This window comes from Bubalus bubalis, chromosome 3, assembly GCF_019923935.1.
Source record: "Bubalus bubalis isolate 160015118507 breed Murrah chromosome 3, NDDB_SH_1, whole genome shotgun sequence".
Lineage (NCBI taxonomy): Eukaryota > Metazoa > Chordata > Mammalia > Artiodactyla > Bovidae > Bubalus > Bubalus bubalis.
Genome location: NC_059159.1, coordinates 89,136,063 through 89,160,562, shown reverse-complemented (window position 1 = coordinate 89,160,562; position 24,500 = coordinate 89,136,063). Strand labels below are relative to the sequence as shown.

Here is a 24,500-nt window from a genome sequence, read left to right as displayed (position 1 = left end):
TCAGAAACAGGACCCACACATATTTAATAAGGGAAAGAATAGTTTCATAAAATTTTAAAATATTGGAACAAAGAAAGTGAGAAACAGTTAAAAGATAAGCTACATATTAGAAGATATTTTCAACATATATAACAAGCAAAGGACTAGAATCCAGGTTACAAAAGAATTCCCATACGTATGGCGCATGACTAAGCAACTGAACAATAGGATCACTCATCAAAATGAACCCTGCATCTGATAGCTTCTCTTTACCTCCCTTACAGTCATCTCATCCCAAGTCACCTCCACCTCCTGCCTGGATCCCTGCAACAGCATCTGACTCCTTTCCCCATTCATGCAGTAACTCCATCACTGCAGTTATAGAGGGGACTGAATGTACATCAGGCCATGTTACTCTGTGCAGGATACACCAATGACTTTTCACGATGCTCAAAATAAAATCCAGACTCCTTGTTATGACCTCAAGGCCCTGCAGGATTTGGTCCCTGGCTACTTCTCGGATCTCACTTCCTGGCACTAATTCCCTGATTGTGCTCCAGCTGCATTGGCCTTTCTGCTTTTCCTTCATGATGCCAAGTGAGGTTGTATTCTACAACCTGTAGAATTGGTTTTCCCTTTCCCTGGAACATTCTGCCCCATGTCTTGCATGACTCCTTCCCTTGCTTCATGAAGGTTTCTGACCAAATATTACCTCTTTCAGCAGCACTCCCTAATTGTCCATCCTAAAGAGCTGAGCCCTCCACCTCCCACCACTGCCTGTTTGTCTTTATCTCACTTGACACTCCTGCTGTGGTACACAGGCCATGGTCTCTGTTTGTTAGCTTACTTATTTATCACCTGTCTCCACTCTTAGAGTATAATAAGTTCTACTAGGGCAAGGATTTTGACTTATCACTCAATCCTTAGGCCTTGTAACAGTGTCTGGCATTTAAATCACCTTTATTGAATTAAGAATATAGAGAAATATTTGAAAAGTTTACATTCAAAGCAGAATTGAAACTTGTCTTTTCTAAGAAAATCCTCATCATGACACCTGTTAAGAATAGGAATTGAGAAAACACGCATTTTTGTATTAAGAAATATTTGTGCTATCAAATTTTATGATATTTAGAGAAGTTTAAAAAATCCTAATGATATTATCAGTGCCATTTTTGCTGATGTAAGGTTATGGGGCTTGAACTCTAAGACATAACATTATTCTTATGATGTTCTCTTCTTCTCTCTCTCTCTTTTTTTTTTTTCCTCTTTGGCAAGCAATAAGTGATTTTGGTTATCCAAACGTTGAATCTAAATTCTAGCCCTGATCAAGGAAGACATGAAAATGGGGCTGTAATGAGACCATGTCCTAGGTCAAATATAAACCTCTTTAGTAATCAATGGCAAACAGAGCTAGAAAATATCCAAAATATATGTGACATGGAAAATAGGGTTGTTTAGAGCTCATCTCATATTTTAGATATCTGGGGATCAGAAGTTCAAAGTTTCAGCACAACAAATAGATGCCATTACAATGAAGTTTAAGATGTTGGAAAGTTCTTCCCAGTATAAAAAGAGCTTAAGTGATCCAAGATGTATCAGTTTTTAAGGCCAGATTTCCAGGTTTACAATTATCATTTCACATGTAGAGGCATATTCATCCCCTTTCTTTCTTTTCAAAATGAAACTTATTTTAAAGACATTGGTCAATAGTCTCCACCAGGCTAATAATAAGTTAGCTTCTCCGCAATGTAGAAAGTGGCATATTGATTGTGAAGAAAGTCAAGACAATGTGGGCGCTCTTTTCCAACTGACATTTTAGGTTTCTGCTGATTCAAAATGCTCATATCTCTCAAATAATGCACTCATTTCTTTTCTCCCAGCAGGTCATCTTGTCAACTTGAGGCTTTGTAAACAACATAAATATCTTTGAATTTATAAAAGAAATGTTTACTGTAATTTAGCATGGCTTAATCAAGCAAGTCAAATTCAAATGCCTTCCAAATTATCTTCCAAACAAAATAAAATGCAATGTAAAATTGTTTTTAAGCTTTAACATAGATATGAAAATATTTACTGTTTACTAAAAACGGCCTTTTTTTGAACCCTAGTCAAGTATGGAAGTATGCTGTGAATTAAAAATCTGATCTGATAAAATGACACATAAATATTTTAGCAGGAATTTTGGTCCTAATGCCCAGGAGATGGTTGTAAATCTGCCTGTAATACAAAGCTCTCTCTCTCTTTTGACAACTTCAGAGAGCCAACTATTTGGGTATTAAAAACTCCTGCCCAGATTACTGTTAATGCTAATCCTGATGGAATTACTGAATAAGTATGATTTTATCCCTTTTATAATATCCTAGCTGTATGACTGTTACATTGCATGTCTTCACTCTGACTGGATTCTGGCTTCTTCCATCGTGCACATGGACAGAAATTATGGTCTGTTTCTCATGAAGGTGGGTTTAGTTCCAGTTGAGTGAATGTTATAAAAGAATTATTTCTTTTTATTGAATGTCAGTGTTATGCCCATGGCCTAAAAAAAAAAGAGATAGAGAAAAAGAAACAAATCTTTAATTTTATTTAGATACAGAGACTGGCTGATATTTTTAAGATTAAGAAAAAAAAATTCACATTGACCAGAAATAGACTTGTTTCAAATAGTCAAAGCTTCAATCAACAGAGTGGTTAAAGGACCAGGGGTGTCTGAGAACTTTCTAAATTGCACTAATCTCATAAAATAGCAGTTGCTCCAGGGAGGTGAAAGTGATACAGCTAACAGGCTGGGATGAAATGTTAATAAATAGATCAATAGAAGATTATCAGTGATTTTCCCCTCATCACCTTCCCACCCTACACATTTCATGGAAGAAAAAAGAGCTATTCATTGCTCTTTCTTGCTTTTTGTAACAAAATCTGCCCAAATTAGGTTACAGTTTACTCTGCAAGTTTATAATGACAATAAAATATGTTCAGATATGAGATACAGCACCAATAACCCGTGGTGTTCCAACGGAATCACTGGATTAAAATGCTTCAGAACTCAGTGCTGTTTTCTCATTCACCTTCATACCCCTCCTGTGGGTGGAAGCTGTGATCACTATTTGATAAATATAGGCACTGATGCAAGAGGAGAGCCAAGGACTTTCGAAATGTCACCAAAGAGATCCAGGTAGGAAAATGGAAGCAGAATTCAGATTCATGGACTCCTTGAATATTGCTAGGTCCACAGTGGCACAAGCCATTGAAATTCACAGTTGAAGGAAAATATCTTTTAAAGTACAAACTAGAGGTTACCAGTGGAGAGAGGGAAAAGGGGAAGGGCAAGATAGGGGTAGAGGACTAAAGTATTCTATTATGTATAGAATAAGTAAGCTGCAAGGCTATTCAGGACAGTACAAGTAATAGAGCCAATATGGTATATAACTATAAATGAGCTCAACCTTAAAAAATTGTGAATCACCATGTTGTATACCTGAAACATGTAATATGGTACATCAGTTTTACCTCAATTTAAAAAATTATCGTAGATGATTCCTTAGGACCTACTTTTCTCAACTAAGCTTTCAATATGAGTTCAACAGCAGAAAAAAAGAAAAAGGAAAGTATCTTTATTTACTGCAATAAAGAACCGGTACCTTGGGCTTATGTTGGCCTCTTTTATGAGAAGGAATTTTTTTTTTCTATTTTTTTTACAGGAGAGGACCTTGAAAGTCTTTATGGAATTTGCTTTTTAATTATGTAAAATGTTATTTTTATGATTAAAATTTGCACAGTTGGGCAATTTAGGAAATTTATATTGTTAAAGTGCCACTCTCTGCACTGTGATTACCCAGGCCCTCATCATCACACCTGGTGACCAATTCTACTGAATTCAGCACACACAACATACTCAAAGCTTCTCCAATAATTCCTCTTAAATCATTTCTGAGCTCAAGACATTTTGATGATGCTTTATTGCAAAATGCCACATCTTAACTAACAAACTTGGCCATCAGGACACTCCACTAACTCTCCTTCTCCACCCATACCTCTCATTCATTCATTCAATGAATATTCATTGGGTATCTATGTATATGAGGCACTGTTTTACACCCTGGTTATCCACGCATGTAATCTATATCTTTCATCCATCTGTAGAGGAACTCACACTTTTGAAAAGGGAAACTAAACAATGATTTAATAATGAAACAAATGAAATTAGTGAGACAGCTGTGTCTATATAAATATAGTAGATGATTACCTTGAAGAAAATTTATAATATTAAAGGTAAGAAGGATTTGGGGAAAAAAAAAGATTTAGGCTTGTTTTTTATAGGAAAGTATCAAAGTATTGCTGAAGCTGAAGTTCCAATACTTTGGCCACCTGATGCGAAGAGCCGACTCTTTGGAAAAGACCCTGATGCTGGGAGAGATTAAAGGCAGGAAGAGAAGGGGATGACCGAGGATGAGATGGTTGGTTGGTATCACCGATTCAATGGACATGAGTTTGAGCAAACTCAGGGAGATGGTGACAGACAGGGAAACCTGGTGTGCTGCAGTCCATGGGGTTGCAAAACAAAAAAAACAAAAAAAAAAACATGACTGAGTGACTAAAGAACAAATTGTAAGCAACTCCGTTAGAATGGGAAATGGGTTAAAGAATTATAGTACATTCGTAGATTAGAATACGAGGCGATTTGAAACATTCTGCTCCTGACCTCTGTACAGTCTCTCTAGGAGTAAAATGGAATTTCCCCCACCCCTGCCATCACTTTCTCCACCACAGGCACTACATGGAGTGTCTATGGTGGGTTTCTATGGACTTCTTCCTGGTGTGGTAAAGCCTTTCACAATGCACCTACTTAGTGTTTCTTGCCCATGAGCTTTCTGGGAGTTGTAGTCTTTGGTTCAGCTTAAGGGGAACCATTCTCCCTCCCACAAAAAATAATAATCACTTGAAATAAGGATGGTTCCTCAGTTTTGTGTTTGAATTGGCTGAAAAACAGAAAAAGGGTTCTCTTGTGGACTCCTAAATAGGCATGATCATTCTTCTATCCAGCTCCATCACTTTCCTCTTAAGTGGAAATTCTTTTCAAATTCTGGCAATAACTAATAGTACTGTTTTTCACTATAGTTGTTGGTTTTCATCTTTCTTTTCCCTTCCTTCTGAATCATCATAGGTATTTTAGAGGGAAGTTTAGAAAAGCTTTTTCAGGGACCTATGCCAGCAATATTTAAAAACCATTGTTTTATTTGGCTTGTACAATTTTTAAAAATTCCTTCAGGCTGGACATCAGTTCTCCATTTTGCCATAGTTTTTACCACTTCCTACGATCTAAATTTGACTTCCTCACTTATTTAAATTACTTTCCTGGCCACTGAAGCTGTCAGTGTTTGCTCTGTTTCATAGGCATAACTAAAATGGGGGGGCGGGGGGGAAATCACCTGGGCAGGTGTTAAGCTGGTAGAAGGGATTTCTAACATTTCCAACTTAGAAATCAGCAGGAACCAACAACAGTAAATTTATACAGGGGAATTCTTAATGGACCCTAGTATTTTTCATTCATTCCTAGATACAGGGAGAGAACTCCTTTAGTACCTATAAAGACTGTCTTTAGTCTTTCAATGGAAGAAAGGAATGTGAGGCCTAACAAAATCGATGTATGAAAGAACTAGGAAATGCAGGCTATAAGGAGTGACATGTAGTGGGAATCTTGCCAAGTAATAAAACATTTGCCTTTCAGGCCAGGCACTGCGCCCAAATCAACTCGCTGAATCCTTCATGGTTCACATCCTCTTCATTTTCTCTCTAGCTCTCCATCTTGCTAGTCAACTCTGATGTTTTCCAAACATTTAGAAACTGGAATGTAATCCCAGAAAGTGAGGGATTTCCTCCGGGCAGCCACCCTGATCTTGGAAGGAAACAAGATTTCAGATTCCACACCCTCTTCCTGGAAAGCCCATTTCAGATTTCTTTCTGATAGCCTAGGGGAATGCAGATGACATTAGGGAAGACCTCAACCTTTAGTGGAATCCCAAACAGTGAACCCTTCTGGTCTTATTTGGGAGAACTCATTAGATTGGAATATTTGGGGGCATGTCAAAAAATCTATTATCTATGTTGCTTAGATAATCCATTTTTATCCAAATCATGCATACCCTTTGTTTCAAAAATATTAAAACAGGGAAGGGAGATTATGAAACATTGCTATAAAACACAAAGATTGGGACTAGTAGGTATTAAAGTAGGACCTGGAAATATGAACTTTTAACAAGCAGAAAGTCCATAAACCACACACCTTGAGGAGCACTAAGATTTCACTCAATCTGAAATATATCTTTAAATTTCTACTGTGAACTTTTTTTGCCATCAATTTTTTAAAAATTGAAGTACAGTTGACTTACAATATTGTGTTAGTTTTAGTTGAACAGCAAAGTGATTCTGTTATGCATATGTTGTTGTTACTCAGTCTTCAGTCACTTAGTTCTGTGCCACCCTTTCGACCTCATGTACTATAGCATGCCAGGCTCCTCTGTCCTCCACTATTTCCCAGACTTTGCAAAGATTCATGCCCATTGAGTAGGTGAATCTATCTAACCATCTCATCCATTCATGCCCCCTTCTCCTTTTGCCTTCAATCTTTCCCGGCATCAAGGTCTTTTCCAGTGAGCTGTCTCTTTGCATCACGTGGCCAAAGTATTAGAGCTTCAGCTTCAGTAGCAGTTCTTCCAATGAATATTCAGGGTTGATTTCTTTTAGGATTTACTATATATATTCTTTTTCGGAGAAGGCAACGGCAACCCACTCCAGTACTCTTGCCTGGAAAATCCCCTAGACGGAGGAGCCTGGTAGGCTGCAGTCCATGAGGTCGCTAACAGGTGGACACGACTGAGCGACTTCACTTTCACTTTTCACTTTCATGCATTGGAGAAGGAAATGGCAACCCAACTCCAGTGCTCTTGCCTGGAGAATCCCAGGGATGGAGGAGCCTAGTGGGCTGCTGTCTATGGGGTCGCACAGAGTCGGACACAACTGAAGCGACTTAGCAGTAGCAGCAGCAGCATTCTTTTTCAGATACTTTTCTGATATAGGTTACTGGAAAATATTGAGTATAGTTCCCTGTGCTATACAGTAGGTCCTTGATGGTTATTTATTTCATATATAAAATCGTCTTTATTCATTCATCTAAGGACATTAGGTTGCTTCCATCCACTGTGAACTTTCAATTATTCTTGACTATGATGAAACTGGGTAACAGTTTCATCTGTCATCTGGTATCTTCTAATAATTCATAACTCTAATTTTAGCTATTGCTTCCAACATGTTTCCAAATCGCCACAGCCTGACAGAGTTCTTCACTTGAACAAAGAAGAGAAGCAAATGTCGATCTTCTGTTCAACTGGTTACTCAATTCACTGTGGAGATCATTAGAGTTCTTTGGATGTTAAGGTTTCAAGGGCACACAGTATCACAGAGGAGAAAAATCTGTTTATTGAAATGTGACTTAACTAAGGATTTCATGAATGGAAAAAGAACACAAAGTAAATTGAGAATGTGAGTTTATTTGTTACAAAATTAGAAAAATAACAGCAAGAAATATATGACCGCTAATGAAATTAAAGGGATACAGTGGGTATGTAAAATCACGTATAGAAATATAAACATACAGTTGCCAAATTGACAATAGTACTTTAGGATCACATACTTAAAATTTTGTGAAACTTGTATACTAGTCCATGCTAAATAAAACTGCATCCTAAATGTATTATTAAGATAATATAAACATTATCTTTATCAAGGTCAATAAGGGCTGGAGTTTTGAATATATGTGATGTTAATATGGAGTGGGTTATAACTAACAGGAATTTCTTTGGAGGTTTTGTTCAGTTTGTGTATTAATTTTGTTTTAGGTCTTAAGAACTGAGTTCAAGAAGAAAATGAACTCCTGTTAAAATATATGTGGACATATTTAGGAAAGTGTCAATGTTACATAAATGAACAAATTCCTGAAATAATTCACAACTTTTACTCTTTTTTCAAATAAGTCTAGAATTCACTTAAGATGACTTGCTAGTAAGGAGCTTTATAATCTCTGATAAGACTGTTACAGACTTTGAAAAGATTCCAAACATGGCCCCATCAATGACTAAAGTAAAGTGCCCTTGTTTGCACAGCCAACGCCATAATTTGCGCATGTACCTGGATGAATACATTCAGGTACTCTAAGGAATAGTATCCAAGGCACAGGAATTTCAGAAGGTGCTGTTTGCTCTGTATATTTGCTCACAAATTTCTTTTCTTTTTTTTTTTAATGCTTTTGAAAGGATGGAATCAAGTACAAATAGCACTTACTCCCAAAGTAAAGTCTTTACATATTATAGTTAAATAAATTAAGATTGGCAATTTACTTCTAATGTGTTCCTTCCCTAGATGTTAATGTTATTTTCACCTAATAGCACAGAAGAGAAAGGCTCAAAAGCAAAAATGAAATCTAGTCTGTCTCCACCCTCTTCTCCCCAGCATAAAGGTGCTTAAAAATTTAGATTCATCACATTTCTGTGATTTACTTTCTAATTCATTTACTTTCTTATACAACTGAAGGATTGCAGCTCGACTTTATCTTCTAAAGTGTAGCAACTTTCTGAGTTCGAGTGCTTCTCCCTCCACTTCTCCTTCCCTCCATCCCTTTCTTCAGTGACTACAAATAGGCACTACTACATGCCAGGTACCCTTCTGAGCACTGGCTGGGGATGCAAGGTGAGAAGATGCAATTCTTGCCCTCTTGGAGGCTAACAGCCTAGTTAGGGGTCAGAGAAGTAAACAACCATTACAATAATGTGTGGGATCCACACAAGATAGGGATGGCGTAGGAGGAGGAGAGTGAGTTGAGCGGAAACACCTGGCTAGATGCCTAACCTAGTCCTGGGAGAAGGAAGGTCAGTTAAAGTTTCTTGGAGACTCTTCTTAGGTCATTGTCAATTTTGGACCACTTCTGACTTTCAGCTCCAAATGGAATCAGTATTCCTTGCTTTTTATGACAATATGTTTTTTTTTTTTAGCATTCCCTTGATTTTCTGAAGGAATTTTTCATATATTCCAGCCACCATTCAATTGGCCAGTTTTAACCTATTCATCTTTAACAGCTATAGTGTTGTACCATTGAGATGTGAGGATTTCTCTGTTACAACAGCTACTATTACCCATCCCTTGATCCTGATTCATGACAGCTGTGGGATTCCCAGGTATACCTCTGAAGCTGAATGCCATGGAAAGCCCAGATGAGGCCTGGGAAGAGGCCTATACCTTCCCTCCATTAGCTGCTGTGGATCAAGGTAACAACTTGCATTTCTTACTTACCTTACCTTCTCCAAACTTCATTCTAAATTTCTTCCTGTGTCCCATCTTTACGTCATGTCTTTGAAAAGTTTAAATATGCAATTTAAAGAGGAAAAAACATGGTCAAGAAATTTTGCTACAGGAAGTAGACACTATGAATCCCAACAATAATTTCCTCTATCAAGTATATTAGTGTATCATGTTCTACTAAGAACTCTGTGCTGAAAAACTCAAGGGCATATGTGATAAAATTAGATGAGGCAGGATAAAAAAGAATGCTGAATCTTTCTTGAATTTTGTCAAGGCCTGTACTACTTTGTCTATGTAGCTAGTTTGATTTCTTTCCTTTTTTCCCCATATGGGCACTGTAATTTATCAGGTTTCATGACTGCCTGCAAGTTGAGAGCCAAAACTGTGGCTATAGCTCTTTACGGAATGTGCATTTGTATTAACTTCATCCTTGGTTCCATTTTAAGGCCATATCCTTGTTTTTCTTTCTCATCTATTTTTTTTCCAAGTGGAAATATCTTTATTATTTTATTTAATTATGAAGTTAATTCATGCTCTAAGTAACAGTTCTCAAACAGTGTTGAAAAACAGAGTAGAACCTGAACTATGCCAATAATCCCACCCTGACCCTCATCCCCTGAGAATGTGAATGTTCTCACCTACCTTTAATTAGATATCTTGACATATTTTTTAAACATGTATCTTTACAAGCTGGCTTAAATTCTTCTGGAACATAGCAGTGTACCACTAAATAATGATTTAAAGTGTTTTTAATAGTGCTTCAAAATTTACAAAGCACTTTCACAAGCTTTAGCTCATTTAATCTTATAAGCAAAGATCAGTATCTTCTAAAACATGTTCATTTTATCGTTGCCAAAAATCTCTTTGATTTGGCTGAATTTCATTTTCCTGCCAATGCCTTTCTTTTGCCAGTGTATTCAGTTCAGAAAAAACTATGAGCCATACTTTAAATTTTATGTTCATATTCTTCCCAGTGGATACTGAAATCCTTGTTAGTTGAATCTTAGAGTAGGAAGAGCAACAGGTAAGACTGTTGGAGCAGTTAGAACAGGTAGAAATGTGTCTGTCAGTAATTATGGGGTCACAAAGAGTTAGACACAACTAAGTGAATACACCGGAGAAGGCAATGGCACCCCACTCCAGTACTCTTGCCTGGAGAACCCCATGGACGGAGGAGCCTGGTAGGCTACAGTCCATGGGGTCGCTAAGAGTGGGACACGACTGAGACACTTCACTTTCACTTTTCACTTTTATGCATTGGAGAAGGAAATGGCAACCCACTCCTGTATTCTTGCCTGGAGAATCCCAGGGACAGAGAAGCCTGTTGGGCTGTCATCTATGGGGTCGCACAGAGTCGGACACGACTGACGCAACACAGCAGCAGCAGCAGCAAGTGAATACACACACACAATTGAGAGTGAAAAGGAACAGTTGCTTTCAAATTCATATCACCTTTTGTTTTATTCCAATTCTAAGAAAAATTATTTTACTGGAAATTATTTTGCTAATTCATTAGTGAGAAGCAAACAAAAGTCTTTGTTTTTGTGTATTCTCATTGTGAGATTTTGGTTTTCTTCAGAGCAATCCAGAGGCTATGTGTTGATTTTTCTGATTTTTTTTTTTTTAAGCAAAACTCAAGGGGTTGTGTCCATATATACATTGGTATTTCTTTCAGAATGAACCAAACGGAGGTATAACTTACACACTGGCTTCTATACATGCCTCTAGTTAAACTGAGGATAATTTACTTCAAAAGAAAGAGGTCCATTTTCCTTTAGTTTAGACACTGATTTCAAGTTAGAAACAAAAGGTGATTATAATAAGCAGAAACTCTTAATACCAAGTCGTAGGCAACAGCTGAAAAGTGGAATGTTGCTTAGTACATCAGTGACATTACTTTGCTTTTGTTGTGTTTGCTAAGGTGCTCTTGTAAGACAAAAACCCCCCAGCACCTGGGACTTATTTTGGAGGTCTTGTGACACCATCAAGGAACTTCAGATGCTGGTTTGAAATAAGTACTGTATTTCATTTACCAACTTTCTCGTATGCCCGGTGTGCACAGAAGCAGAGAGAACGTGGACAGATACTGGGCTGGATGATGTTGCAATGAAGCAAAATATACCAAAACACACAGACGGCTTGAATTTTTTTAAAGGCATCCTTTTACATATAGGGCAAACTCCTATAACAAAATGTTGATATAGTTGACACCTACCTACTAAACCACTGGGGGTTTCCCTGGTGTCTCAGATAGCAAAGAATCTGCCTGCAATGCGGGAGACCCAGGTTCTATCTCTGGGTCAGGAAGATCCCCTGGAGAAGGGAATGGTAACCCAGTATTCTTGCCTGGAGAATTCTTTCCTGGACAGATGAACCTGGCAGGTTACAGACCATGGGGTTGCAAAGAGTTGGACATGACTGAGCAAGTAACACCACACTTACTAACCACTGGTACTTTCTGTATGGTAGTGGAAGTTGCGTCTCAAAGCGTGCTGTGTCAGGACTTCAGAGAAATAAGGGTTCTGCTCATTGACACACTCTGACAGGGGCCTTGGGAAGCTAGTCATAAATGCAGAATCAGGGTATGTCCTTGCAGTTCCCACTCTGGGGTTTGCATTAAAATAAGTGTTCAGTGCAGTTCATCAAACATTTATTGAGTGCCTGCTGTGTGGTAGGAGTTAAGGATACAAAAATGACTGTGATGGGATATAATGCTTTCAAAGGGCTTAAGAAAAAAATGGAGAATAGATATTTGGGGGATGGAAATTTCTTCCATAAATGTATTTTGCAAACTTTAATTATGAATTTTGACAGAACAAGGGTCACATATTTTACTTCTTTTACATATTTTCATAATGGCTGGTACAAAACAGAAACTGAATATCATTGTTGACAGACTAGCGGACTTACAGAAAAATTGTTGCCAAGTTCAGGTAAACAGTATCTGAATTCTCCAGAGAAGATGAATGGAATGAAAATGTGTGTTTCTAAATGCAACTTCTTGATTTCTTTATAATCTCTGTTGTCCTTTGCTGTATTATTTGGACAAATCCTTCAACATGGAGAAAGAATGACAATTTTGTGAAAAGGCTATTATTATATAAGATTTTCTGTGTGATAAAACCACACCCAATGGGCCTCACCCAGAGGAGCTTATATATGTTATTAGACGCAGGAATGTTAAGTGTGTTAGATTCGGTCCCTGTTGGGCAGTCATATGACGCAAACGGTGACTCTGAAATGAAGCCATAATATATGGTTTAACCTCTTAACAGTTTGTGATGTCATTTTTTATGTGGTAAGAAAAACAAATGCTGTCACATTTTATATTTGAGACTCCTGCAAGCCAACATCAAGAGATTAAGTATGAGCATTACCAACACAGTATCATGAATGCAGTCATATGGATGCCAGAAAATCACTGGGACCACAAACACTCCCCAGTAACTCAGTGTTATAGAATGGAAAGATAAGTCTGCTGATAAGTTATAACCCTCATGAGACACTGCGTTTTTCCCTTAGAAGGAAGCAGAAGTAATCTTAAATATGTCGATTTGAATGTTAATTCGTTTAACTCTAGTTCCAGCTAATCTTTATGCCTATAATTTAAAAACACAGAAATAGAGTAGCCAAAATTAAAAAAAAAAAGCTGTGCGTTCATATAAAAGACAAAATTAGGACAGAGATGAAATTGGGGCAGAGTCAGTAAAACCGCTGGTTTCCAGTGTTTACTTTCTTGAAATATAGTTTTGAGTCATTTCTGTGAGATATAAACATACTACTTTATGTTTCCTATCATTTTTTTATTATGCACATAATTTAACAGTTTGTAATAGTTGAAGCCACATGTCTCTATGGACTGGAATATTGTTGAAACAGCTTCACTCGAGTCAGAAGACTTCTAGTATAATTCAGGTATGTATATTTTCCTTGAACCAAGTGTGTGACATTCAACTTGTCAAAAATGAACATTTTGCTTGACTGAACAGCTTTGCTCTGTGTTTTGCTTGTCTACCGAGGCAAATAAAGCCTGACAAGAAGAGCATTTCCAGCTAGTTAAAGACCAAGAGGGGAATGAGTCAGGATTTGAGCCAGTTATCAGAAAATTCCTTTCTTGGTGACTATTTTATAATGTACATGATATACTAACAAGAAATAATTTAGATAAATCTTAACTGCAGGTGACAGAATGTGTGCCTCTTGGTTCCTCCTGCTTCTAAGTATTTAGTGCATTTCTTTTTATCATATGCTTTGTATTATAAGAAGGTATATAGTTTTTGTATTGTGGACTTTCTATATATATGTTATTCTATTTCTGTTTCCTCCTCATTGGGGAAACTTCAAGGTGATGATGAGGAACACAACTGGCTTGGTACCAAACTTCATTTTATTTTATTTTATTTTTTTTTGTTTTTTAATTTTATTTTATTTTTAAACTTTACATAACTGTATTAGTTTTGCCAAATATCAAAATGAATCAAGCAGGAAGGGTTGTTGGAATGTTTTATTGTCTCTTCAAGAATTATATGGCCTGTGGATCTTTATTTGGAGTTTGCCTAAGAATTTATATAAAGAGGCAGTCTATTACATTGGTGGATTTTGCCCATTCACTTAGTCAACCTGTCTTTTTTTTTTTTCTGATGACCTGCTATGTTTTTAGGACTTACACTGGTTCTGGGATAAAGGTGAATAGCGTATAAAGTTTGTCCTTAAGGACTTTCAGTTTGTGTCTCACTTGATGGCTAAGTTTCCAGGACAGCTGAAACTTAAGGAATAAACTAAAACTTAAATGATAAGTAAACTGAAAGAGTTTATTCATTTATTAATTAACACATTTCAATTTTTGTCAAACATGATGTATTAGGAGCATTTGAACTGGATAAGCATTGGAATCACAGTGATGAACTGCTTAGAATTTATCACTTAATAGGAGAAGGAAAGACACATTTTGGTCAACTGATAACATTAGTAAAAGTACAGTTATATATCAGAATAAATTTTATTTGAAGAAAAATAATGCAGATACACAAGTGCATATAATTAAGGAATCCAACCCAGATATGGGAGGGACTTGCAATGAGTTATACTGAAGAAGGAGATTGGGAGGGAAGGGTACAGAATGAACAAAAGATATATTCCTAGGAGCAGCACACCAATGTCTGAGAAACAGCCAAGAATGAAGGAATGATCCACCATTCCTTGGGTTTTACAAGGACAAGTAGGATAGAGGACCAATCGATGTTCATTGGACATGACAGCATGGAAGTAACTGGTGACTGGAGCAGGTTGCATTCTTCTAGAGTGATGGTGGCGAGTTCTGACTGGAATGGATTGATGATTAAATAGGGAGAAAACAAGAAAGGGCATAAATGAAACCCTTAAGAAGTATGGTTATAAAGCAAAGATCTCAGGTAGTTGAAGGAGAGTAATTCGTTTCTTTATTTATATATGGTAGAGGCTGGACCAGGTTTGAGTATTGAAATGTTGGAGAGAGTATACAGAGGGTTGCTGAACATACAGTAGAAAAGAGGGAACATTTGTAGTGAGTCTCCTTACTAGTTGAAGGTAAGGAGTGATTAGACCCAGAGCCCTGTGGAGGGACTGACTAAGAGAGGAAATGAGAGGATCTTGTGGGTATAAGTAGATTTGGCAGGAAAAGGTAAAAGTAGAAGTTGTTCCCAATTCAACTGATAGTTTTCTCTGTAAAGTTGGAGCTCTGCATTATCTGTAGAAAGGGAGGAGATAAAGGAGGAACTGAAGGTTTGGAGAGCGTTTGAAATAGTCATTGTAGGCAATGAAATAGAAAAAGAGTGAATGGACCAGGAGGATTGATGGGCAATGTTGAGGGTCCATTTGAGGTGGGTGAAGATGGTGCTATGGTAACTAACATTTATCTGCTCTATTCTGTGGCTTTCCCCTGCAGTGCTGGGCTCCTGGAGGGCAGGCACTGAGATAATAGATAACTGAGTTTGTTTTGAGTTAAGATATGAAGAAAAGACCAAGAAGCAAGGGTGTGTAGGGTATTGAAAGAGTGTTATTGAAATGATGGGCCCCAGGAGTGGGGTGGCGGGGGAGTATGCTCGATAAAAAGATACAGAAGAAAAGACAGGGCTGAAGAAAGGATTGGGACATAGTGAGGAGTCAGTGGAGTAGAAGTGCCCTGACATCAACAGGCAGACTCAAGCTCAGAATCAAGTATTCTGATATTCCAATAATGTTCCAATAAAATGATTCTTTAAGAGCTCTGACTTGTGATGCCAAAACACATCTGCTGCAAGCCTCCGATGAAAGGGCTTGTGGTCCAGAGCAGAGGCTCTGGAAAGACTGGGACTGGAGTGAGATGAAGAACTATTAATGGTGACTGGGGTCTTCTAATACTCCATGTGTATTCTAGTACCTAAAGAATGTGACATTTTTAGTTCCTGTGTTACACTGAGGTCATTAAGTTGTTAAGGAAAAACATCTGTTTTAAAGCATCCTCCCTATATTTTACGCAGTATCAAGGAAACTTGATCTTCAGTGGATACTAAGAATACTTTGTTCCATTTCATTCAGTTATTTCTTAAACTATCAATGTTTATTGATTGGAAAATAATCTAAGGACCTACAGATTTTTAAAAAACTTTTTATTTTGTTTCGGGGTATAGCTGACTGACTAACACTGGTGATAATTTCAGGTGAACAGGGAAAGGATTTAGCCATACATGTACATATATCCATTTTCCCCCACCTCCCCTCCCATCCAGGCGGCCACATAACACTCAGCAGAGTTCCATGTGCCATACAGCAGGTCCCTGTTGGTTATCCATTTCAAATATAGCAGTATGTACATGTCCATCCCAAACTCCCTATCCCTTCCCCTTGTAAGATTTTTTTGAGCAGGGAACAGTCAACAGAATCAGCCTATCTGTTAACATTTGAGTCTGGTCTCAAGGATCTGGACTTGGACCTCTGGTATGGAGGTGCTCTAAGTGTATATGCCATCTTCTCAGGTTGTATAGAACAAATAATGCTTTCCTTCTCTATCTGGCTTTCTGAACACACTTAGTTCTCCAGGAGCTGGAATGCATCTCCAGTAATGGAAGCCTTCATCATCTTCTGGCTGGTTTAGGGCAACATCTTCTTAGCTGGTCTCCCTCCTTTTGGACTTTCTACCACCTTTTTACCCTATACGTTACTGCCTTATTATTTAACTTTAAATCACTGATCCTTCTGTTACTTCCTTGTTCAAGGAATAGAAGCTCACCCCTCCCTCACCACATTAAGATAGGAATAAATTCAGCTGCCTCTTAAGTGACTTGTGCAAAGCCTCACTCTTTCTAACAGGGGAGAAAGACAATAACCAAGCAAACTAACAGAGGATGCGCTACATGTAACCACTTTAGTCTCTTCACCCATTTAAAAATAAAAATGTGGCTATGGAACTAGATGGCCAAGCTCTTTGGGGTTTAGGTATGTAGTTGGTTAGTTCAGTTCAGTCACTCAGTCGTGTCCTCTGCAACCCCATGGACTGTAGCACGCCAGGCCTCCCTGTCCATCACCAACTCCCGGAGTTTATTCAAATTCATGTCCATTGAGTTGGTGATGCCATCTCATCCTCTGTTGACCCTTCTCCTCCCTCCTTCAATCTTTCCCAGCAACAGGGTCTTTTTAAATGAGTAAGTTCTTCTTATCAAGTTCCCAAAGTATTGGAGGTTCAACTTCAGCATCAGTCCTTCCAATGAACATTCAGGATTGATTTCCTTTAGGATGGACTGGTTGGATCTCCTTGCTGTCCAAGGGATTCTCAAGAGTCTTCTTCAACACCACAGTTCAAAAGCATCAATTCTTTGGTGCTCAGCTTTCTTTATAGTCTAATTCTCACATCCATATATGACTACTGGAAAAACCTAGCTTTGACTAGATGGACCTTTGTTGACAAAGTAATATCTCTGCTTTTTAATATGCTATCTAGGTTGCTCATAACTTTTCTTCCAAGGAGCAAGCATCTTTTAATTTCTATTTGGCTAGAAATTAATTTTAATTTTAATTCTAGTTGGCTAGAATTCCCTTCTAATCTGAAGTTCAACAGAACTATATTACCTTCCAGGGTCTGCTTCCAATCCTGGTAGCACAGCCATTGAGTTTCAGATTCTCAATGTCAAGTTGGGATAATCTGCACCTATCTGATGGCTATTTGAAGATTTAATTCAGTTACTGTTGTCTACTGCTGCCATTTGGCATACCAGGGTGAGTTCCCTTTATTTTCTAGCCTGTTACCTTAGATCCACTACCTCTACAGTTTACGACCACCACCCCACCAAGCACAGCCTTGACTTTTACTGCTCAGCCTTGTGACTCAAAAAGCCTAGCAAGGCCAGTTATTTGCAATACCCCATGGGAACACTTTCCTATTTCCAGTCTCTGTGGTCTTTGTTCTTTATATATATATAAATATAAATATATATATATATATATATATATATATATATATATATATAGTCTTACTCTTCCCTCTTTATCAATTCAAGTTGAAAACCTGGCCCCAAATTCCTTTTAAAATTTTTCTAAAGATTTGGGCCTTCCAACTCTGACTTTCTGGGATTCTAAACTCAAATGGAAATATTTTTTTCTACTTCTGATTTTTTTATTTTGCACCCTGGGACTCAAGTATACACATAACTAGCTCCTTTACCATATACAAGAACAAAATCCCACTATTCTGGGCACAAATGCTCCTGCTGGCACATGTAACATTCACTTCCTATGGGCACTTCTGCCTGGAGGACTGTAGGTCTCATTGTCTGCAGTCTGTGTCTGGTCTGTTTAGGCAATTAACATGGGTGAGATCCGAATCTTTAGGATCACTGATGAGCTACAATGTTTAAGCACAGTGCTTGGCTTTTGGAATATGTGGACTGATGAATAGTTGCTGAGGAGTATGGCCCCATCGTCATCTTATGCAGGGTTCATCCCAATGGGCATACGTGGGAACTTCAAAAAAGTTATTTCACCAGCAATGGGCTGAATCCTCTTATCATACGGAGTTCACTGAAGTGGGGCCAGCCCTCCGCCTCTGCTAGCTTCACTGCCAAGGTTCGAGAGGGGTGGAGTGGCCTGGAAGATGGTTAGAAGAAGGGTGGGGGACTTGCTTTCTTATAAAGAGACTTTGGGAGGCTGACCCTGGAGCGTCAGATTTTCAGGAACAGATGAGCCTGGGTCTCAGTGGCAGAGAACTTCAAAAGGGCAAGACGTTTGTTTTTTGCTGGAAGAAAGCTTGGAAGCCTCAAGTCTAATTAAGAGTGCTGCCCACACTGGAAAAGGGGGCGTCCTGGCTTGCCCCCCAGAAATCCATCCACACAAGAAGATAGCAAGCAAATTCATTCTCACTCAACCCGTTTCTTGGGCTCCCTATGTGTAATGCCGGCCCCTGGGTCTCTGTGTCCCTACCTAGGTGTCAGGGATCCCAGACCCAGGATGCCAAACTAACTCCACGGGAGAATCTCTTTGCGCGCACAGAGTTTGGTTCCCCAAACCATTGTGTGGGGTCTTGAGATTAAGGAACTCACCCCAGCCACCCCACACACAAACTCTTCCCCACTCCCTGAAGGTCTTGCGTGGTTCCCAGGGCGGTTGAAGCGCTCCGAGCTCCAGGGAAGGCGTACTGGCTCTCCGTTCTCGTTCCCGGGAAAGCGCCAGCATCCGCGGAAAGCCTTCGCTTCTCATCCCGCACGCTCCCAGGACAGGCAGGGAGGCACTCCCAACATGAGCAAGGTGTGCCACGCAAGACTCCCCCCGCCTTTAAAAAGAATAAATAAATAGAACCAGCGCCTCGCTCCGCTCGGGTTTCCCGAAACGCTCACAGTGGTCGCTGCCGGGGCGGCTGGGTGTCTGCGCTCCCCGCCTTCGTTGGGCTGACACAGGAGGGGAGGAGCAGGAGCCGGAGGGGGTGCTGGGGGTGGGGGGGTGAAGGGGGAGCGCGAACCATCCGGAGCCAAGACAAGCAGCACATTCACAAATAACGCCCCCACCCCCAGCGCACGCGCTCCCATTCAAAGCCGCTGGCTCCACGGCCGCAGGGAGGCTCGGAGCACGCGCGGCCGCCCCAGCTCAGCTCTGCCCCGCAGGCTCACATCCCGCGTCAGCCCGCCGACGCGGAGCCCCGGAGCCCACGCGGGACGCGGCTACCGCTTGCAGGGTGGGGTCTCGTCTAGGACTCCCCTCCCTCCACGCTGGGGGACCATGGCCCGGCTGGCTGCGCCCCAGCGCTCGGGGCTCCTGGCCCGCATCCTCGGAGGCACCTGGTGCCTGCTCTGCGTCGCCGGACAGGTAGGGCAGCTTGCGCGTCTTGTGTCCCCTCCCCCTCCTGATAACTTTCTCTTAGGCTGTGCTACTGCGGGAAGTGCTAAATAGCTTGGGCCGCGCTCTCTCTGGCCAGGGATTGTCCTAGGGTTGCGCTGCCACCCGAGCTGGGACAGGTGGCGCGGGATTGGGGCTAAAGCGGCCCCTCGCCGCAATCCCGGAGCTGGCGGCATCAGCCCCTGAGCTGAGTCTCTGCCCAGCCTCCTGGGGCCGCGTCCCGGCTTCCCGCCACGCCCTGGTCCTGCCTCCAGCTGGGCAGAGTCGAGGCGAAGAGGTGGCGCCTGAGTCTGGGTGCGGCCCTGTCCCAGGGAGCCCGCGACCCCACCATCCATTCTCGACAGTCAGTCCTTCAAGGAATCCCTTCTCTCTTTCCTGGCGGAGGCTGAGGCGGCTCTGGGAAAGCTCGGACGCTGGGACACTCCTCATTTCTGTCCTTCCTCGGGCCCAGTAAACTTCTGACATTGTCACCTTAGGGCCACCCGCGTCCGGTAGAGTCGGGGGCGGTTGTAAGGTGTGCAGATGGCGGACCAGGTGGGCTCCATGATGCTCTGCAGTGGAGAATAAGTGGTCGTGGTGGCTGGTGTAGGGGGACTCGCCCTCACCACGCCCCCTTCACATACTCCTAGAGTTTTCTCCCAAGCCAGATGGGTTGTAGAAACTGAGTTCTCTTGACTGTGTGGGCTCTGGCCCCGAGGCAGAGCAGAAGAGCCCTGGAAGGGTGTCTAATTCACAGTTGGCTTGGCTCTGGTTTATTACAGCAAAGACCCTGGAGAGAGCTGCTTTGGGGAAGGGGGCTGGGGTCATTCATACCCCGTGATGCGTGTGGTGTCTTTGGCTTTCACGATTTCGAGAGTCAGGTAACTTTTGATTAAAACTCATGATTTAGGCAGTTTGTACATAATTTAGCCTACACAGATTTGCTTTTCACAGGATTACTTGGGTAATTCTGGGAAAATGCCCAAGTACTCTTGGCCGGAATTATCGCCAGATAGCCTCCCTTTCCTCTGTTTTGCTTATGGAGACTTGTCCAAATCGGGGGATTTCCTTCCTTTGCTTTTAGTTAACAGTTTCTGAAACTTGTTTTCAGATTTCTATTTTAATGATCATTTTGATTGCATTGGTGAACTTTTAGAGGATGAGCAAGGACCAAGAATGAGGGCTAAGAAGGGCCCAGAGCCCAATGGAACCTGACAGGCAGAGACTAGGCTAAGAAGTAATAGAGATTTTCAACAGGGAACACCTGCTTAGATTGGAGCCCAGAAAAACCCTTGCAAAACCTTGTCTTAATTATGAGCCAGTTTTAGTCCTCAAATGCCTTGCTCCACGGGCAGGCCTTCTCAGAGGTGGTTGCATGTTAGGATTGCCTATGAGAGCTCTAGATACGCCTGGGGCCAGTCTCCCACCCCAGCTGAATTGCATCAGCATCCTTGAGGGGTATATGATGATAAGGTGGAACATTGGGGCTTATAAAGCTCCCAGGTGATTACACTATGCAGCTGGGTTGAAAACCATAGTGTCAAAATGACCTGCCTTTCAGTGACCTGTTCTAACAGAGTCATCAGCCCAAAAAGAAACTCAAGGGAGAACTGTAAAGAGGGCCTAATAGGCATGCTAGGGGAGAGAGGGTTAACATGCAGCTTCCAGTCCTGGCTCTGTCCCTAACTAGCTGTGTCATTTTAGTCAAGGCCCTTAACCTTCTGTTTCTTTATCTGTAAAATGAGGGTGTTGGCCTGTGTTCTAGAAGGAACTGCTAGCTCTAGCAACACCAGGCAGGTTGGCATCTAACCCAACTCAAGACTGAACACCTTGTGTCTTACTTTAAAATAATCATAAGGGTAGAAATCCTGCCTTATCCTTGATATTTTGGTAAACTATCTGGTAATATTTGAAACCAGCAAAGATGTTAAAGAATATGCAAAGGTGCATGAAGTAGTTTCTTAGACTTGTGTATTTGTTGGTGGTGGTTTTTAAAAATATACTTCAACAGACTGCCTATTTATATATATATATATATATATTCACACACACATATATACATGCATTTTAAACACTGGACTTGTTTAGACCTATTTCAAGTTGTTTGGTGCCCTCTTGACATTTAGGACAAACTGATTTTCCCAGTGTTACACACCTGCTCCTCCTTGCTTTTCTTCTCAACCAACTCTCTTCTGGGTGAAGATGATGAAAGCAGATTTGGGCCGTGTGTATGTGTGTGTTGGACGTGGTTTATTGTTTAATTTCAAATGACTTTTTCTTGTTCCACTTGGCAGGGCTGCTATCCACATGTGAGAAGCCTGACTAAACTTGTCAGGGAAGGGATAGCAGAGGGTTTAAAGTGATAGATAGGTTCTGTATTCTTGCTGAATGCAGTACACTTTAGATATATTAATACTTAGGTGTTGGTCAGAAGCAGCTGATCTTGCAAAACAATTTAACACTTTTTTTTTTTAACTACATGAATTTTATACCTTATCAGTGAATTTAACAGCCTGGAAACTTAAGGATACTTAGTATCAAATCAAGAAGAAATCAAACCAATAGCCAGTGCCAAAGGATTGGAACACTGTTTGGAATTTATATTATACATTCTTTAAATGTTTTTTTCTTCAGAGCACTCAGTACATGAAGGCATGACTATCAGACTTATCAAAACTCTTGCATATATTGCACCCATAGTTAAAGGAGGCTCTTTGTTTAAGAGGTTCTGGCTCCCTACACTGAATTACACCTAAGTTATATTATCAAAGTCCAAAGAACAATTTTAATGCAAATAAAAATTATTCAGAAATCTCACTGAATTTCTGCTTTCAGGGGTTATTCCTCTTTGGTCCTGATTGAATTACCCTCCTAACTTGCAGTTCTTTCCCTGTGCAACTGGAAGGTAGCTCACTCTTTGGGTTCTTAAGAAACTGATTATTTTACTGATATCAATTTCACTTCATCAGCTGAACTCAAATTCATCCCATTGCCCAAATTGCTCCCAGGTAAGGAAGTACATAATTAACTGTTTTAACCACTAGAGGTTACCAACTACTTAATGATTTCTACAAGTCATCTGTAGCAATCCACTGTAAAAATAAACAAGGTTGTTGGAGAGGATTGTGGCTAGATCAGCACAAATCCATTACTATTGCTTGAAAATGTCACTTAGTGGCAATTCATGTTCTTATGGTGGCATGCCAATGATAGCTTATTCAAATACTAACATTGAATATTTTGACTTACTATGGTATTCTAAATCCTACCCTTGTTAGGAATTTGGTAATGAGGTTAAAAACAGGATGGTTGGGAAGAATTTGTGTGTTTGCTGGCACCTGACTTTCCACTAAAGACCTCGAAGGAAACATTTTCTTGTCTCTTTTATTGTTCTCTCATATGTTCTTGCTCTTGTTTTATTTTTTATTTCTACTGTGATAATAATTTTCATGGTTAAAAAATATTACTGAGGGCTTATAAAGAAATATAGCAATTTCTTACCCTGTGTTTTCCCTAACCTTTCTCTTAACGTCAGATCCCATGTCCTAAAGGCAACATTTTTTTCTTTTTTATTTGTTTTATAGTATTTTGAGTTATATTTGACATACAGTAGGTTGCACATATTTAAACTATACAGTTTAATAAGTTTTGACATATATATACACACACACACACCCCTGTGACACCATCACCTCAGAGTTTTCTCATTACCCTTTTTTAAATTTTATTTTTATTTTTATTGGAGGCTAATTATTTTACAATATTATAGTGGTTTTTGCCATACATTGACATGAATCAGCCATGGGTGTACATCCCATCCCATCCCTCGGGGTCATCCCAGTGCACCAGCCCTGAGCACCCTGTCTCATGCATTGAACCTGGACTGGCGATCTGTTTCACATATGATAACATACATGTTTCAATGCTATTCTCTCAAATCATCCCACCCTTGCCTTCTCCCACGGAGTCCAAAAGACTGTTCTATACATCTGTGTCTCTTTTGCTGTCTCGCATGTAGGGTCATCCTTACCATCTTTCTAAATGGTAATCCCTTCCTGCTGCCCTTCCTCACACCCTAAATCACCATGCAAATGGTGATCTACTTTCTGTCACTGTAGTTTGCATTTTCTGGAATTTTATGTAAATGAAATCAGAGTAGATTACCACTCCCCCCTCCTTTTTTATGATCTGGTCTTTTTTTTCTATCACTCTGTATAGTTTTTTTTTTTTTTTTTTTTTTGAGATGATTCATGCTGTAGCATGTTCCCAATAATTTGTTTCTTTCTAAGTAGTGTTACATTATGTGGAAATATTATACTTTGTTGTCCATCAGCATTCACCTATTGATGGACTGTGTGTTTCCAGTTTTTGGCTTTACAAAGAAAGTTGCTATAAAGATATGTTTATATGTCTTTGCATGGAGATGTAGTTTTGTTTCAAAAGTGGGATGACTGAATCATTGGTAGGCATATGTTTAAACTTTTTCAGAGATTGCCAGCTTTTCAGAAGGTTGCAATATGCCATTCCTCTGCATCCTTGCCAGCACCTGCTGAGGTCAGGCTTTGACTTTAGCCATGCGAATCGGTATACTAGTAGCTTCTTCTGGATTCTGATGAGCAGTTCCCTAATGATTGATGACCTAGAGCATTTTTTTCATGGACTTATTTAAAATGTATGTAACGTTTTTGGCAAAATGTATACTCAGATATTTTGTCTATTTCTCATTGGGTTTTTTCCTCCTGTTATTGAGAATTCTTTATGTATTCTGGCTGTAACTCCTTTATCAGATGTATCATTTGCAAATGTTTTCTCCCAGGTTGTGGCTTGTCTTTTCATTTTCTTGATATGGTATATTG

At 39.9% G+C, this 24,500-nt stretch overlaps 1 protein-coding gene across 2 annotated transcripts in view; it reads left to right on the top strand.

Moving 5' to 3' along the window:
- The first annotated feature begins 19,240 nt into the window (after positions 1 to 19,240).
- The window catches only part of ADAMTSL1 (ADAMTS like 1), a 1,120,403-nt gene continuing 1,115,143 nt past the window's right edge, over positions 19,241 to 24,500 (top strand). The window contains exon 1 of one of the 2 annotated variants that reach the window (XM_025279016.3): positions 19,241 to 19,635. In XM_025279016.3, coding sequence (XP_025134801.1) covers positions 19,549 to 19,635 — 87 coding nt within the window. In that variant the 5' untranslated portion in view covers positions 19,241 to 19,548. The remainder of the gene's footprint in view (positions 19,636 to 24,500) is intronic. The other variant, XM_044939811.2, reaches the window with a different exon arrangement.